The 15811-nt window shown below is 54.4% G+C and overlaps 1 protein-coding gene across 1 annotated transcript; it reads left to right on the forward strand.

Annotated features, from left to right (window-relative positions):
• The first annotated feature begins 2652 nt into the window (after nt 1-2652).
• Nucleotides 2653-13410, forward strand: Cela1 (chymotrypsin like elastase 1). Its single transcript, XM_055627214.1, has 8 exons — nt 2653-2715; nt 3368-3450; nt 4643-4743; nt 5117-5242; nt 6148-6284; nt 7857-8002; nt 12498-12647; nt 13169-13410. Exons 1-8 carry the CDS (start codon nt 2676-2678, stop codon nt 13184-13186), a joined length of 801 nt encoding a protein of 266 aa, XP_055483189.1. The 5' UTR covers nt 2653-2675; the 3' UTR covers nt 13187-13410.
• The last annotated feature ends 2401 nt before the right edge of the window (nt 13411-15811 follow it).

Consider the following 15811-nt stretch of genomic DNA (forward strand, 5'->3'; position numbering starts at 1 on the left):
TACTGTTTCTTGAGTGTTGCCCTGCCACTGCTTCAGGAATCTTTCTGGAATAAGCACTCTGACACCAGTGGGAGTGGGAGAGAGGAGCTGCCACAGGTGGTCCAAACCCAGGACAGCTCCTGAAAGGCTTCCATCCTGGGCTCAGTTTAAATTCTCTTTTTAAAAAAAGATCGTATTTATTTATTTTATTATGAACATGAGTGCTCTATCTGCATGTACCCCTGCATGCCAGAAGAGGGTATAGATGGCTGTGAGTCACCTGTGTGACTGTGTGTGATGGCTGTGTGGTTGCTGGGAATTGAACTCAGGACCTCTGGACGAGCAGCCAGTGCTCTTAACCGCTGAGATAGCTCTCCAGCTCCTTGCATTCTCATTTTTATATTCTAAAGCCACAAGGTGGATTAGGCAAGCAAGTGATTTTTTACCAAAGCCTGTCTGCCTGGAGTCAGCAGCTTGTTAGGGAAGCAAGCAACCCATTGTTCCAGCTATTTCTCTGGGTCATTCCGTTCCAGGCAGCAAATGAAGACGTCGTGCTTGGCAAATAGATAGTACAAGCAGCGCTTTAGGTAAATCAACAAATAAATCAACAAATCAGTGTCTAATAGCTGTTCCTTTTCTTCTTTAATCAGATCCAATTCACCATCAGATCCAATTCATTCCAGCTTCCCCTCTATCATCCTGGGTTTTTCCAAGGTTGGCGGGAAGTTCTATGACCAGCCATGAAGTTCTGTGGTAAACTATGCTAAATACCACAGCCTCCTGCTGGGCATGGTGGCCCATGCCTTTAATCCCAGTACTCAGGAGGCAGAGGCAGGCAGATATCTGTGAGTTCAAGGCCAGCCTGGTCTACAAAGCGAGTCCACAATAGCCAAGGCTACATAGAGAAACCCTGACTCAAAAGAAAAGAAAAGAAAAAAAGAGTGTGTTCTTAGGATTGAAATAGCTTACTTGAAGAAAAAACACAATTCAGTGTCTCAGCACTGCAGCCAAGCAAGGCCACTGTCATGTGGGAATTAGAGTGTCTGAAGAAGCCATGTGCCATTCTTAGCACTTACAACCTCAGCAACCAGAGACTGAGGCAGAGGAATCTGAGTTCAAGACCAGACCCTGGTCTTGAAAAAGAGAGAGCTTGGCCAGTTAGGAGAGAAGTACCAGTTGTGAAGGGTTTAAGTGGAACCCTAGAGATTGTTCCGTGTTTGGGCTTGTTTGAGAAAGGGTGTCAGCCTGAGCTGGCCCTGAAGTCCCTGATTCTCCTTCCTCTACCTTCTATGCCCTGGAACTGCAGGTGTGTGCCCCAGTCCTGGCAGGAGGCTGGTTTTCATGTGCATTCAGACAGGGGTTCTCTGTGTCAGACCAAGAGCAGAGACAGTCCTGCCCATAAGCATTGAGGGCACTGGAATCTATGGTGTCTGACAGTACACTTAAGAGGCCCTCGGGCTGCTTCTTGAACACCTCATCCTAGACCAGCAACTGACTGCCAGTCTCCAGAGAGGCAAGGAGGGAGGAGGAGAAGGAGAGGCCTAGGCTTCCCAGCCAGCTCATCACTCTGTTTCTGGATGCTGGAGGTGGACCTCAGAGGAAGGTCTTCAAGCTGGGCATCAACTCTCCTGAAGGCTCAGGGGACAGACTGAAGAGCGCTGAAAGCCTCTTTCCCAGCCTCCCAAAGCCCAGACTCAGGTGTGTAGGTAACAAGGGCCCCAGGGAAGCCTCAGCAGCTTCCAGGCTCTGCTGGGCTGCTGCTCCCACAGGCCTCTGCTCTGAGGCCTGCGATGGCTGAACATCTTGTGCCCAGCTGACGCTTTTCTGTCCTCTTCAGGGCACCCTGCCTTCTTTTGTGTGGCTTCGTCTTGTATGGCTTCTGCCCTCCATCCTCATGGCCTGAGTGTTTGCTCTTCCCTTCTGCCCACATGCTCATGCTCTGAGAGCTCTGTGCCTTTCCCATGGAGCGTCTCCAGATGTTTCTCTCCACAGCATCTTCTCTGCTTTGCTCCTGGGCTGAGCTTTTATCTATGTGCTGTGGACAAACCCCATCTCCCTCTTTAGACACAGAGAACTTCTGTGTCTCCTCTTCAACCCAACCCCCAGTCCCGAGTGCCCAGGACAGGTCTCTGCATTCATAGCGCCACAGTAGACAGTGAGATGGTGGCGGGTAAAGAGAGAGATTCCGACAACATGGGGTACTGAAAAAAAAAGCAATCCTCATCTTTCATCTTAATGTTTTAATTGTTGTATTTACCTCTATGTTTTTACAGCGTGCATGTCTGTGCATGAACATGTGCGTGTGGAGGTCAGAGGGCAGTCTGCAGGAATCCATTCACTCCTTCTACCATGTCAGTTCTGGGGATTGAACTTGGCTTGTCAGCTTGGTGGCAAAGGCCTCCACCCTCCCGGCCATCCCAACGGCCCTCTGAGGGTTTGTTGGATGCTTCTGAACTGACGCTAACTCAGTCAACTCAGGTTAGCTGAGCGCCGACCTTGTCCTGTCTTTGAATAACAGATAAATGAGTTGACTTGAGATGTTTTCATTTGAACTTCATGGCACCTGTGCTTTTCCCTGCCTTCTACCCACAGCCCTGCCCAGCTGGCGGGAGGAAGGTCAGCAAAGCTGCTGATAAGAGGAGTATAAAGAGGCTTCGCTCCATGGCAAGGGGACAGTGGTCTACTCTGCCTCCACAATGCTGCGTCTGCTGCTGCTTGCCTCCCTGGTCCTGTGTGGTAAGTGGATCACCCGGCCTGAGTTCTGAGGGAGGGGACCTGAGCAGTGAGGGTCAGAAAGTCTCTAAGCCTGGGCTGGCTCTCTGTCTCAGAGGAAGGTAGGAAGCAGGGCCTAGCAAAAGCCTTACCCTCCTGGAGGAAAAAAACAGGCAGGAGCAGCACCGGCGGGCCTTGCAGCACCTGCCCGGTGGCGGGTTCCTGCGCCAAGGGGCAGAAAGACGCCCTTGGGAGCTCCCCACAACCCTCTTGGCTTCGAGACACCCCCAGAAGGTGCCTGACCGGGTGTGCACTGCTGTCCACGGCTCCTGGAGAACCCTGCCAAAGGACAGGAAGGGTTTCCTGGAGACCGGAGGTGACCTCGAGCCAGGGAGGGGCCTCGGCGCCTGCGGGACCCTCGCCTGGCAGTTTGACATAGGTCTTCATGACAAGGCAGAGCGCTCAGACGCCCCAAAGAAGCAGAAGGCGCCCTGAGCTGTTTCCAAAGGAGGCCAGAGGGGCTCAGACAAGTCTGGGCTGGGCCCCTCGGCATGTCGGGGAGAGCTGTGAATCTGCAGACCAAGCTAACAGTCTTCACAGCAGAGCCGCCGCTCCCCACCCCCGGCCTGGCTGACCCTACGCTTAGTCATCACTCACTTTTCTTCCACCCACAAAGGACACAGCGCCCAGGACTTTCCAGAAACTAATGCGCGGGTGGTCGGAGGGACTGAGGTCCAGAGGAACGCTTGGCCATCTCAGGTGGGTGTTCCCCCCGCCCAGGCTCTCACCCCAACAAGACATGCTGTGTACCAGCCCCCCCCCCAAAAAAAAAAGAAGCATTCACATGTGTATGTGTTTTTAGCTGCTCACTTGCTGTCCAATTCTGGAGCGTAAAGGTGTGTGGGACCAGACTGAGGTTGGACTCTGAGTGGGAAACACTGGAGGGAGTGAATTTATATGCCAGTCTCCTGGGCATGTGCTCAAACACGTGGGCATGTGCGAGATGTGCGAGAGAGAGAGAGAGACACAGAGAGAGTGCAGGAGTGCCACAGCACGGACGGTTTCTAGCCTTCCGCCATGTTTGTGGCACGGCCTCATGTTCCCGCCACTGTGCTGTGTGCCTCACACTGGTGCCAACCCCTCTGCCTCCCCAGTGCTGAGAAGAACAAACCAGTTGTTCACACAGGTCTTGAGGATTCACACTCAGGCCGTCAGGTTTGCACAGCAAATGACTTCATCTGGGCCTCAGACTTTGTTCCTTCTTTCTGTGGTGTGAGGACTTGAACCCAGGACCTTGGTCATGCCCTGCAAGCACTCCTTCTCTGAGTTACATCCTCGCCCCGAAAACCGCATTTGTTATTCCTGGGATGGCCTGTGTGACATAGTCACAGCCTATGTGCCGGGTGGACCCAAGAGGCCCCACACTCCCTAACCACGCTTCTGCCCTCCGATCCGCAGTGGACGTCCCACTCAGGCGCCGCGCACAGGGCCATGGCACTCCTCTGGCTTAGGTCACCACATCCTTGCCAGGGCAGTCGGGCTGACCCTGCAGATGTGAACGAGTAAGGCTGGCACCAGCTGTGGACAGGACTCTGCAATTACAGTGAATTCAGCTCACAGCAGTGCGAGCCCAGATCTACCGTATAACATGCGAAAACACACACTGATCTAAAAAGAAAGAATATTCCATGGTCATTTCCAAGTACTCCTTGCGGTGAGAGGCCAGGGTATTTCTCGTGTGTTTTTCAAGACAGGGTTTCTCTGTGTAGCCCTGGCTGTCCTGGGACTCGGTCGGCGGACCAGGCTGGCCTCGAACTCAGAGATCCGCAGTCCACTGCCGGCCAGGGGAGGTGGGCTAGCTGGGCCATGCCCGCCGGGAAGAGACCGTTTTGCAAGACGTCAGGAGCTTTGGCAGGACCCGACCCCGCCCCGCTTTCTTCCTCCCGCCTAGATCTCGCTGCAGTACCTGTCCCGGGGGTCATGGTACCACACGTGCGGGGGGACCCTCGTGCGCCGCAACTGGGTGATGACGGCCGCCCACTGCGTGGACAGGTGAGGCTCCCCCAGCCCGCGCCGGCGGGCCGCTTCCCGGAGAACCCCGACGTGGGCCGCCGAGCCTGTCTGCGTCTGGGTGTCGCCGGGGGGGGGGGGGGGGGACAGCACAGAGAGGGTACAGGTAGCGTGCGCGCGTGGGTGTGCGCGCGTGGGTGTGTGCGCGCGCGGAGACGCTGAGCTCATTTTCTATTTTCCTCAAAGCCAGGTGCCCCGCGCACCGTCTAGTCAACCTCCGCTGCGAGCCTGACGCCCTGCAAATGCGCAGCTGATGGCTGCTGCCCGCGGGGTCCCTCGAGGCCTCCGGCGCCCCTCCGGAAGTCCCCTCCGTCCCGCGGGGCAGGACCCCCCTCAGGCTCCCGTCTCTCTGCAGCCAGATGACGTTCCGAGTGGTGGTGGGGGATCACAACCTGAGCCAGAACGACGGCACCGAGCAGTACCTGAGCGTGCAGAAGATCGTGGTGCACCCGAGCTGGAACAGGAACAACGTGGCTGCGGGGTAGGCGGGGCGGGGGCGGGGCGGGATGGGGGTGGGCGGGGCTGCGGGGGTAGGCGGGGCGGGACGGGCTGCGGTGGGCGGGGCGGGCTGCGGGGTGGGCGGGGCTGCGGTGGGCGGGGCTGCGGGGTGGGCGGGGCTGCGGTGGGCGGGGCTGCGGTGGGCGGGGCTGCGGGGTGGACTGCCGGGCCCTGGGTCCGGTGCGGGCCAGAGGGTTGTCTGAAACGTCCTCTGCGGCGTTTGAACCCTGGCCGTGTTGAGGAGGGCCCCGGGCCGTGCAGAAGGACGGGTGCTGGATTCGGACCTGGAGGGCCTGAGAGTGCCGGGAGGGCCTCCGGGTTCGTCCCTCGTGGATGGGTCTGCATCCCGCGGGGCCTTTTCTCTGCCGATGTCCCCGTTTCTCTGGGGGCGGTGTTCGGGTTTGGGCTGGCTGTTGGGTAACTCCATCCTGCCTCGCTCGTTCTCTGTCACCCAATCTATACTTCATCTGCACAAAGACACCGTGTTGGTTTTGGCTTGGTCTGGCGTAGGGGAAGGAGCCCAGGCCCTGAACGTCCCAGGCGGGTAGTCCACCCTTCCCCACACCTGAGCCCCTGAGGAAATGTCTTCGAGCGCGTTGTAAAGTTTTGGAAGGGCGACCTTAAGATGGTCGTTAGGGAGCAGCCCTCAGTGGGGCGGTCTTGCAGGCCCAGCACTTGAGAGGCTGATGAGGAGTTCAGAGTCGCTGTCACCCACGCAGCTACGCCGCCCGCGCTCCTTCGGTCCTGGCGGGTCTCCACCCCACGGACGGAGCGGAGCCAGCCTGCAGTTCCCACACGCGACCAGCAGGTGCTGCTGTCGTGCATCTGACGCCCTGCCGCTCGACCGCGTGCCTGGGAGGGTCTGAGCCGTCTCCTTTCCTCCTGCAGCTATGACATCGCCCTGCTGCGCTTGGCCCGGAGTGCCACTCTCAATAAGTACGTCCAGCTGGGTGTGCTGCCCCAGGAAGGGACCACCCTGCCCAACAACACGCCCTGCTACATCACAGGCTGGGGGAAAACCAGAAGTAAGCGGGCCTCACTCCCAGCACACACCCACGCGCACACCCGAGCTCGGGTGAAGTGGCTGGGTGTCCGGGGCAGCTTCTTCTGTGGCCTAGGCGTTTGTAGCCAGGCACCAACAGCCTAGGCGAACGGCAGACCACATCACTGACACATTAGAAAGAAGAGGCCGTGAGACCGTCGAGTCACGGGTTCACAGGCTCTTAGGGCTGAAGAAAAAAGGAAAAGGAAACCTTACCAGGGAGACGATTTTGTGCTGGCCGATACTTTACACCTTAGGAAACGGGTGCTGACCTCCACAGGCTGAGCAGAGACCTGGAGGCTGGAGGTGGAGTTGCAGGTCCCTGTCCTCCTCTCCTCCTCAGGGAATGGCCTCGGTCGGGAAAGCTGGGAGGGCTGTGAGCAGGCAGGGGCAGGAAGGAGCAACCCGAGGCAAGACTGAGAACCTGGCAGCCACAGGCGGGTTTGGGGCTCTGGAGAGGAGCTGGGCCTTGCTGTGAGCAGTCTTTTGAGGAAGCCAGGGGCAGACACAGGCTGGTAGTCCAGCTCTCAGTGTGTGTGGTAGCACGGTGGTCCCACTACAGGAGCAGACTGTGACCAGCTGCAGAAATGGCACCACATGCTAAGGCTGTGAGGACTCAGAAGAGCCAGACAAAGGAAAGCTGTACCAAGCTCATTCTTCAAGTGATTCATTTGTATTTCTTTTAACTATAGGTACATGTATGTGCCCGCACATGTTTGAATGGACATATATGTGTCCGCACATGCTTGAATGTACAGATATGTGCCTGCACATGCTTGAATGTACAGATATGTGTCTGCACATGCATGAAACATGGGGCCCGTAGAGTTCAGGAGAGTGTTTGCCCAGATGGGTGCTAGGAGATGAGCTCAGGTCCTCTGCAAGAGCAGGAAGGGCCCCCAATCACGGAGCCATCTCTCCAACCACCGTAAGCTCTTAGGAAGCAGAAGGAAGCTGACAATGGCTTAGTCCTCTGATCCCAGCTCTCAGGGGGCTGAAGTAGGAGGAGCTCTGTGAGTTCAAGGCCAGTGTGTGCTATACAGTAGGTTCCAGGACAGCTATGGCTACATAGTGAGAATCTGTCTTAAGAAGAGGAGGAGGAGCAGGAGGAGGAAAGGAAGGGGAATAAGATACTGGCTGCTTGAGAGCCTGAAGCAGGGGGACTGGGAGTTTGTGGCTAGCCTGAGCTAATGAGGCTCCATCCCCCAAAAAAGGGCGAGGAAGGGAGGTGGGAGGGATGACGGGGTGGGGTGGGTTTCTACAGTGGCCCCTTTGCTCTGCTGTGTGGTGGGGCTTCCTGTGTAAGAGCAGGACGAGCAGAAGGCTGTGGACACTCTGCCATTGCCTAGCTGTTATCCGGAGTGGGAACGAGCAAAGGCAGGCCTGGGAGTTAGGGTTAGCACCTGGGAGCAGCCAACCTGTGGTCCCGCCTGCAGAGGAGACCACACCAGGCCGAGAGCAGCTGGCCAAGTTTAGGTCTCCAGGTCTTGGGCAGGTTTCGAGGGATGTGGAAGGGCTCTTCCCCACGCTGACCTCCAGTGTGGTGTCCCCGCAGCCAACGGGCAGCTGTCCCAGACCCTGCAGCAGGCGTACCTGCCCAGCGTGGACTACAGCATCTGCTCCAGCTCCTCCTACTGGGGCTCCACGGTGAAGAGGAGCATGGTGTGTGCCGGCGGGGACGGGGTCCGCTCAGGGTGCCAGGTGAGCCCACGCAGGCGTGAGCCCCACGGCCTCAGGGTGTGTGCCAGTGGGGTCAGGGTCCGCTCAGGGTGCCAGGAACATGGAAATGCCTCGCTCAGTGGCCTTGCCTCAGAAGCTCTGTGTGACCTAACACACCTGTGTTTACGTGTGTGTGTGTGTGTGTGTTCTTTAAAGTTACTTGTGTCCTTCAGAGGCTCTTTTCGTGGAAGCTGTGGGGATACTGGTAGTTAACTGTGTGGAGGGGAGTTTCGGTCCCTGTAGCCCTCTTCCATGCTTTTCCACTATTGCCCTTTACCCTGGCGCTGGCAGGAGCACCAGTGTGGACAGCGGGACCCATGCGAGACACTCTTACCATCTCTCTCCCACAGTACAAAGGCTTCTCTGTTCGGACAAGATGAACCCACAGGAAACCACATGACGGGTCTCGGCGCGGTTCGACCGTGTGCACTGTTCTCTCTCACATGCAGGGAACTGTGCTGGGTGCTGGGGACACACGGAGGGTTAGCAAGAGCAGTGTGCCCCGACAGTCAAGACTTCGCTCTGCTAGAGTCAGGAAAGGGTTACCTTCCCGGAGGAGACAGTGGAACCCCAGGGAGCTGTGAAGGGTAAGGAGAGGTGAACCAAGTAAAACGAGGAAAAGTTGCTCTGAAGAAGGGAGCAGCATGGAGAAAAGCATCGGGCCTAGAGCACCCAGACACTGACCGGGCTTTCCCTCCCGCTGGGACGGAGCTGAGAGCAGAGGCTCCTCAGCCGCGTCCAGCCTGCCGCCTGGACCTGTATGGCCTGTGGGCTACTGGTTATGGCTATAACCTTTGGAGATTTTTTTTTTTAATGAAAAAGACAGTATTCCAGCTGGTGGGCATGGGGCACAGGTATCAAGCTCTGGGTTCCATCGGCGTCATGAAATAGCGGAGCGTGCCTATAACTCCTAGGGAGGTAGAGGCCAGAGGCTCATCTCGGGCTACAAAGCCAGCTGAAGGCCAGGCCGGCGTACACGAGATCCCATCTTGAGAACAGAATAAAATAAAATGGAGCTTGGGAGAGAGGCAGGTGGGATGCCCTTAAGAATAAGTGTGACCCCTCACCCTGAGGAGAAGCTGCGGGAGAGTGAGAGAGGAGTGGGGCGTTGGGAAGGCCTACAAGAACACAATGCTCGAACCCTTCAGGACTGGGTGGAAGACAGAAAGCTCACCCAGAACTGAGAACGAGCAGCAGACAGAAGAGAAAAGCATGCAACGAGGATCCTCAAAACCTAGGGAAGACTGGCAGGCCATTCGGTAGCCGGAGCTGCAACAGATGGATGAGAGCTGTAGGCAGATGCTTTGGCAGCTGTTTGTCGTAGCAAGAACATCTGTAGATGGTGAGGGCAGGCGCACCGCTAACAAGTAAGGAGAAAAGACGTTCGTCAGGGAACGTGGCTCACTCTCCAAGAACCTCGGATGAGGGAGGGCAGACACGGTCTGGGGTATGAGGCAGACGGCATAGAAAGATGGACCTTCAATGGGGAGAAAATGGAGGATGACCCGAGGCAGAGAAGAAGGTATCCTGGAGAATGAGGAGAGGGTACAATGGAGGGCCTGTGATCCCAGTAAGGAAGCGAGAGTTAGAAGCCAGAGCCCAGGGGGAGCTGGCTTTAACTGGCGGTGAGGTGTTTCCTGAAAGTGGACGGGTTTGCCGGCTGGTCAGCCTCAAGTTGGCAGGTGTTCTGTTTTATTGCTTCTGGTTACTCATGAACCAGGAAGTCAACCTGAGTGCGGAAAATGAAGGTGCAAAGGTTGTCTGAGCCTAGGATAACTAAAGTGAATGGGGAAGGGATTATCCTTCCAGACTGGCATCCGCTCCCCTCTTTCCCGTAGACCCGCTTAAAGGGAACAGATCAGTTCCAGGCTGTCTTTTCTACTTGACTGGCAATGGCACAGGAATGCAGTTTGATTGCAGGGTCCCAGCTTTGTGGAAAAGGAAGCAGAGCTGCAGGAGACTGCCAGGCTGGTTAGAACAGCCCAGAAGGGATCAAAGGGATTTTGTGAACCCAAAGAAGCACAGGGAGCAAAGCAGCCACCGCTTTTGCAATTTTTATTGTCAAAACTTAAACACTATGACTCTGGGCACAACCATGTGTGTCTTTAATCCCAGCATTTTGAACGCACAAGCAGGTGGACATCCCAGTTCGAGGCCAGCCTGGTCTACATAACAAATTCCAGGCCAGCCAGAGATACACAGTAAGACCCTGTCTCAGAATAAAAACCAACAATAATAGTAATAATAATAATAATAATAATAATAATATGATGATGATGATGATGATGATGTTGGTGGTGAGGATGGTGATGATGATGGTGATAATGATGATGATGATGATGATGATGTTGGTGGTGAGGATGGTGATGATGTTGGTGGTGAGGATGGTGATGATGATGGTGATAATGATGATGATGATGATGATGATCACAATGGTAATGGTGCCCTAAGAGAGAAACACACACACACAGACTTCTGCACGGTACAGCACCCTCTAGATCTTCAGCAGCCAGCTACACCTAGCTCTGAAATATCCTCAAAGCATTGGTGGCGTCTGGTGGAGAGATGGTTTGCCTGGCAGCTCAGTCTTCCCTAACTCCAGCTCCAGGGCGTCTGACACCGTCTTCTGTGTGCAAACACGGTGCACAGACATACCCGCAGACAAACACATGCACGCAGGATAAAGCTGTGTTCACCCTAAATTTGTTAGGGCGTGGACAGGAGCGGTGCAGGTTTCTTTGTCTGAGTACACTCACCTGAAAATATTATCCTTTCCTAGGTAAGTGGGGTTGCAATGAGCTCCTTAAAGAATCAGCTCCAGCTGAATTTTGTTGGTTACTTTCCCCAGTTCTTCTTTGTGTGTTTATCTTCTGTGTGTGCAAGTGTGTGTGTGTGTGTGTGTGTGTGTGTGTGTGTGTGTTTATCTTTTGTGTGTGTGAGTATCTGGGGATAGTGGCCAGAACAACTTTTTTTTTTTTTGGTTTTTCGAGACAGGGTCTCAACATGTAGCCCTGGCTGTCCTGGACTCACTTCATAGCCCTGACTGGCCTCAGACTCACAGAACCCCACCTGCCTCTGCCTCCCGAGTGCTGGGATCACAGGTGTGGCCACCGTGGCCTGGGTTTTAGTGGTGCTCTCCAGGCACCGTCCACCTTTATTTTTGAGGCGAGCTCTCTCGCTATCCTGTAATTCTTAAAATAAGCTGGGACCCAGGATCTGCCTGTCTCCACCCCGCCCCTCCCCAGCACTGAGATTACAAGTGGGTGGTTCTATGCAGGGCTTTTTTATTTTTTTTAACCTGGGTTCTGAGGTTCTGGTCTCTACCCTTTAACCTCCCAGGCTGAGCTATCTCTCAGCCTCCTGTTCTTTCTAAGCCTAATCTCTATTGGTGCTGAAGCTGCTGCTGGTGGTGGCCACCACACCGCTCCCTCCCCAAGGAGCACTGCTCTCAGCTAGTCGCTGTTTGATTAGAAACTCTCTGTGTGGCTCAAACCGGTCTGGAATCACTATGTGACTCAAACAGCCTCAAACTCCCAGGTCCCTAAATTGCAGGATTACAGGCCTGTACAGCTCCGCAGGCACCCACGTGCATACACGTTATGAAAAATTACAAATAAAACAAGCCAGGCATGGTGGCTCATGCCTCACAACATTAGTTAAAGGAAAAGTATGTATGGGTCCTGTGCGTGTGTCTCACACCTGCAGAGGCCAGAGAAGGCGTAGATTTCCTGGAACCAGCATTAAGGGTGCAAGCTACCAGGTGGGCGGCCTTAACTCCTGGGTCACCTCTCCAGCCCCCACAAGGCCCTGTCTAAAGAAGGGGGGAGGGAGGAGAAAAGTGACAAAAGCCACAGGCTCCGTTTCTAATCTCCCCAGTAAGCACTCTAGCCTGCTGGCAAGCTGGCTCAGCATAGCTGACAGCCTGAGTTCAGTCCTCAGGACACGCACAGGAGAGAGCCAACTCCTGAAAGTTGCCCTGTGACCCCCATGCAGGAAGAGCAGCAAGGATGTAAAACTGCAGCCCCCACCCACCTCACCCCACTCCCACCCTCCCCCACCCTTCCCCACCCCTGCCCACATCCACCCCCCCACCCCTGACACAGTGAAATCCAGTTCAGAGTTCACTTCCTTTGCATCCACACAATGGAAGTCTCTCCTTCCTTTACACACACACACACACACACACACACACACACACACACACACATACACACACACACACCCCTGGCAGCATTCATTCATGTCCTGCCTTGGATTATGGCTTCAGTCTCTTACACACTAGGAATTTGGGGGGATATTGTCTTACTACGACCTTTCCTTTCCACAATGGTGCTCAGAACTTTAAATTCTAATTTTCCTTCTCTCTCTTCTCTTCTCTTCTCTCTCTTCTCTCTCTTTCTCCCCCTGTGTGTGTGCCAGGTGCACAGTGGGAAGGATGTGAGCTGCAGTTGTAGAATCCAGTTTCTCTTCCCGGCAGGGTGATTCTGGAGGGCCCCTGCACTGCTTGGTGAATGGCCAGTATTCTGTCCACGGAGTGACCAGCTTCGTGTCCAGTATGGGCTGTAACGTCTCCAGGAAGCCCACGGTCTTCACCCGAGTCTCTGCATACATCTCCTGGATGAATAATGTGAGTCCTGGAGTTGATCTCTGCCCATCCAGGCCCTGGCTGGGTTAGGCAGGAAAATCCAGGCTGGGAAGCCATTGTCTTCCCTAGTTCCCTCCCTCCCTCGGAAGAGGCTCCTCTCCTGACCTTACAGACAGGCAGAGCTCCCCTCCCCACCCCAGGAGCACGCCAAGGAGGGGTAGCTGCACAGAGTTCCGTCCCCACACCCACCTCTCCCTTCAGCTCTTCCTCATTCCCACTTGTGAGAGATGCCGTGCTGAAGGGTCAGGTGGCTGTTCAGAGTGGAGCCACATTGTGCCTTCCGGCCATCAGACACACTCCGGAGCCTTGTCACCCTAACCTGGCTCACAGCCGTTTTCTGAGCTGCCCCTGCTCACGCTGGGTGTGGGGCTAACACTGCCATGTGAAGCCTGCTTTCTGCGGCCCAGCACTGCCATGCTCAACTAGAAGCCTCGAGGGAAGGGAAAAGGAAGTGGACAAGGTCACTGACTGCGAACCTATCTTTCCCATCTTTCCCCCTTCAGGTCATCGCCTACAACTGAGCGCTTTCCTGAGTCCACTGGCCTTTCCAAGATGGACTAGGGCTGGGGTCAGCGCTCAGTGGCCAGGCACCTGTCTCACAGGTGTGAGGCCCTGGGTCGGGGGAGGGCAGAGAAGAGCTGCTGGTGTGCCCAGTGGTAGCAGCAAAGGTAGGAAGTTAATGAAAAACAATTCTGAGACCATTGAGACAGATACAGAAAGGCAAATAAAATGGAATGTATTATCATATTGTGTGTTTGTGTTTATAATTAAGCCCCCTACAGGAAATAGAGTTGAAGGACCTAAGATGGATTTCACCACAACCACGGCCTGGTTCTTCCCCTTGCTCTGTATTTAGAAAAAGTGCTGACTCCAAGCTCCTGGATGGCAGGCTGCCCTAGAGATACCAGATTAGGTCAGAGCCAGCAGACTAAGGGAGCAGAAACAGAGGCGGAAGGACAGGGAGCAGGAAAGAAACTAAATAAAGACAAGAAATAGCTGGGAGAAAGACAGAGACCAAAAAGGAAAAGGCAGCCTCTCAGGGCTGGAGTTAAGCGTGAATCGGCACTTTACAGCGAGACTAACATAGACAGCTAGATCCGGTCTCCAAAACCACACACATCTGGGAAGCTGATAACCGTGCTACGCCAGGTCAGGGCTCAGTGTGTCAAGAGTGGCCTAGGGGGAGCAAGGGGGAACTGAAAGTTCTGGAGGACGAGCAGCTTTTCACAGCAATCACTAAAGGGCAGATGTGAGGGGCAGGGAGACAGGCTGAGGCAGATCCCCGGCACCAAAGGCCCCCCACCCCGCCCTGAGGACCCTCCGCAAAGGTAGAGCTGGATCCTTGCCTTTGCAAGGAAGAATTTCAGGATAGTGAGGCAGACTTAGTTTACCAAGTAGACACGCTGGGGCCACAAGCTTTAGACCTTAGCGCTGGCATCTGGCGACAGCACATGACAAGAGAAATACAGGTCCAGTGTGGGTGTGGTGTCTCCATTCAGCCCCACCTCGTGTCCTTACCATGGCAAACTACATATTTATGTAACATATAACGATTATTGCTCTCTAAGCTATATTGCTTAAAAGATGTAATTCACAACAAAGTTTAAAGATTAAACAAAGCTGGGCTGGAGAGACGGCTCCGCAGTTAAGGGCGCCTACTGCTCTTCCAGCGCCCCAAATTCAGGTCCCACCCACAAGGCGGCCCACAACCACCTGCAACTGTAGCAGCACAGGGTCCAAAACCCTCTTCTGGCAGAAGACTTCCATTTAAAACATGGACTTTTATATAAAACAAACAGACTTCCGCAAAAATATAAAACAAATCTTAAAAAAACAAACAGCTCAAAAATCAAAACATATCTATGAATTAGTTTACTTGTTTTTCTTATGTGGAAGAATTTCTTTTGGTAAATGAAACTGTTAGGTGGTTTTATGAGGCTGAGGGATGAGAAACCCAAACTAGCTAAACCAAGGGCCACAGTCCGGTCCCAAACAGGCACAGTTTGTTGTTAGTTATGTGTGCGTACTCTTTCTCTCTCTTCCCCCTCCCTCTCACTCCTTCTCTCTCTTTCCCTCTCTGAGGGTCTACACTATGTAACCCTGTCTAGCTTAGAACTCACTGTGTCGACTGAGCCAGAGCCAGCATTTACCTGGTTTCTTTGCTTAGTTTACTCTCACGGTTTCTTATGCTAACACTGTGTGACGTAGCATCAGTTCCAGTTCTCAAGATTTTGGTGTCAAACGGAGTTTCTTAGTCAGGCATAGCAGTGCACACCCAGAATCCATCCCCCGGGAGGCTGAAGTAGGGTGGCCTGAGTTCCAGGCCAGCGTGGGCTGCAGGGGAGGCCCTGTCTCAAGCACGGAATAAGAAAGTCATGAGTTCCCTGTGACAGCCGGCCACTCTGCTGACGTTCTGGGACGTCCTGAGTGAGGCAGGTATGGGGACTCTGCTGATGGTGCCCTGGCTGCCGCTTCCACCTTCTCCCGGCACCTCAACAAGACCAACATTCTCTGGACTTCTCTGCTCTTCTATAGGAGCTCCCTCCATTTTCCTAACCTGCCTCTCCCAGGCCATCGCCGGAGCTAGCATCCATCCCCTAAGCACCTATTGCTAAAACACCTGTCTGTCTCTACAAATGAACTGAGCAAATTACAGTACAGTCACCTGCTCGCCAATCTGTGTCCACACTAAGGACCTGAGGCCAGAACTGTCTCCCTGCCTGGCTTCCTAAAGCACTGCAGAGCCTGCTATGGAGGGCAAGGTCTGTCTGGGTGAAAGAAATGGAAAACAGTAGCTGGCAACTTGTGGCCAGCCTCTGACCTCCCTCTTCATTCTTCCACGGGAGGCCGATTATGACTTCTTTCTCCATCTGAGGCGGTTTTACCAGCTCTCCAGGATTCTGGAATAAATGGCTCCCCAAACCCAGTGTCCATCCATACCTTCCAGCGATCCCTTCTAAGTGGTCAGTGGTAACTTCATTGGCAGACCTAGCTCCTAGAGAACCCACAGTTGTTGTCTCTGTATTCCCGCCCCAAGTTGCATAATCTGTGTCTAAATTCACATTTTGTGTCCATCTTATTTGTTACTGCGTTTTGACTAGAAAGGCTTCCTCTCCATTGCCCAGTTCAGGCTCGTCCCCTACTCG

Source organism: Psammomys obesus, unplaced genomic scaffold, assembly GCF_907164565.1.
Source record: "Psammomys obesus unplaced genomic scaffold, mPsaObe1.curated_primary_1811, whole genome shotgun sequence".
Classification (NCBI taxonomy): domain Eukaryota; kingdom Metazoa; phylum Chordata; class Mammalia; order Rodentia; family Muridae; genus Psammomys; species Psammomys obesus.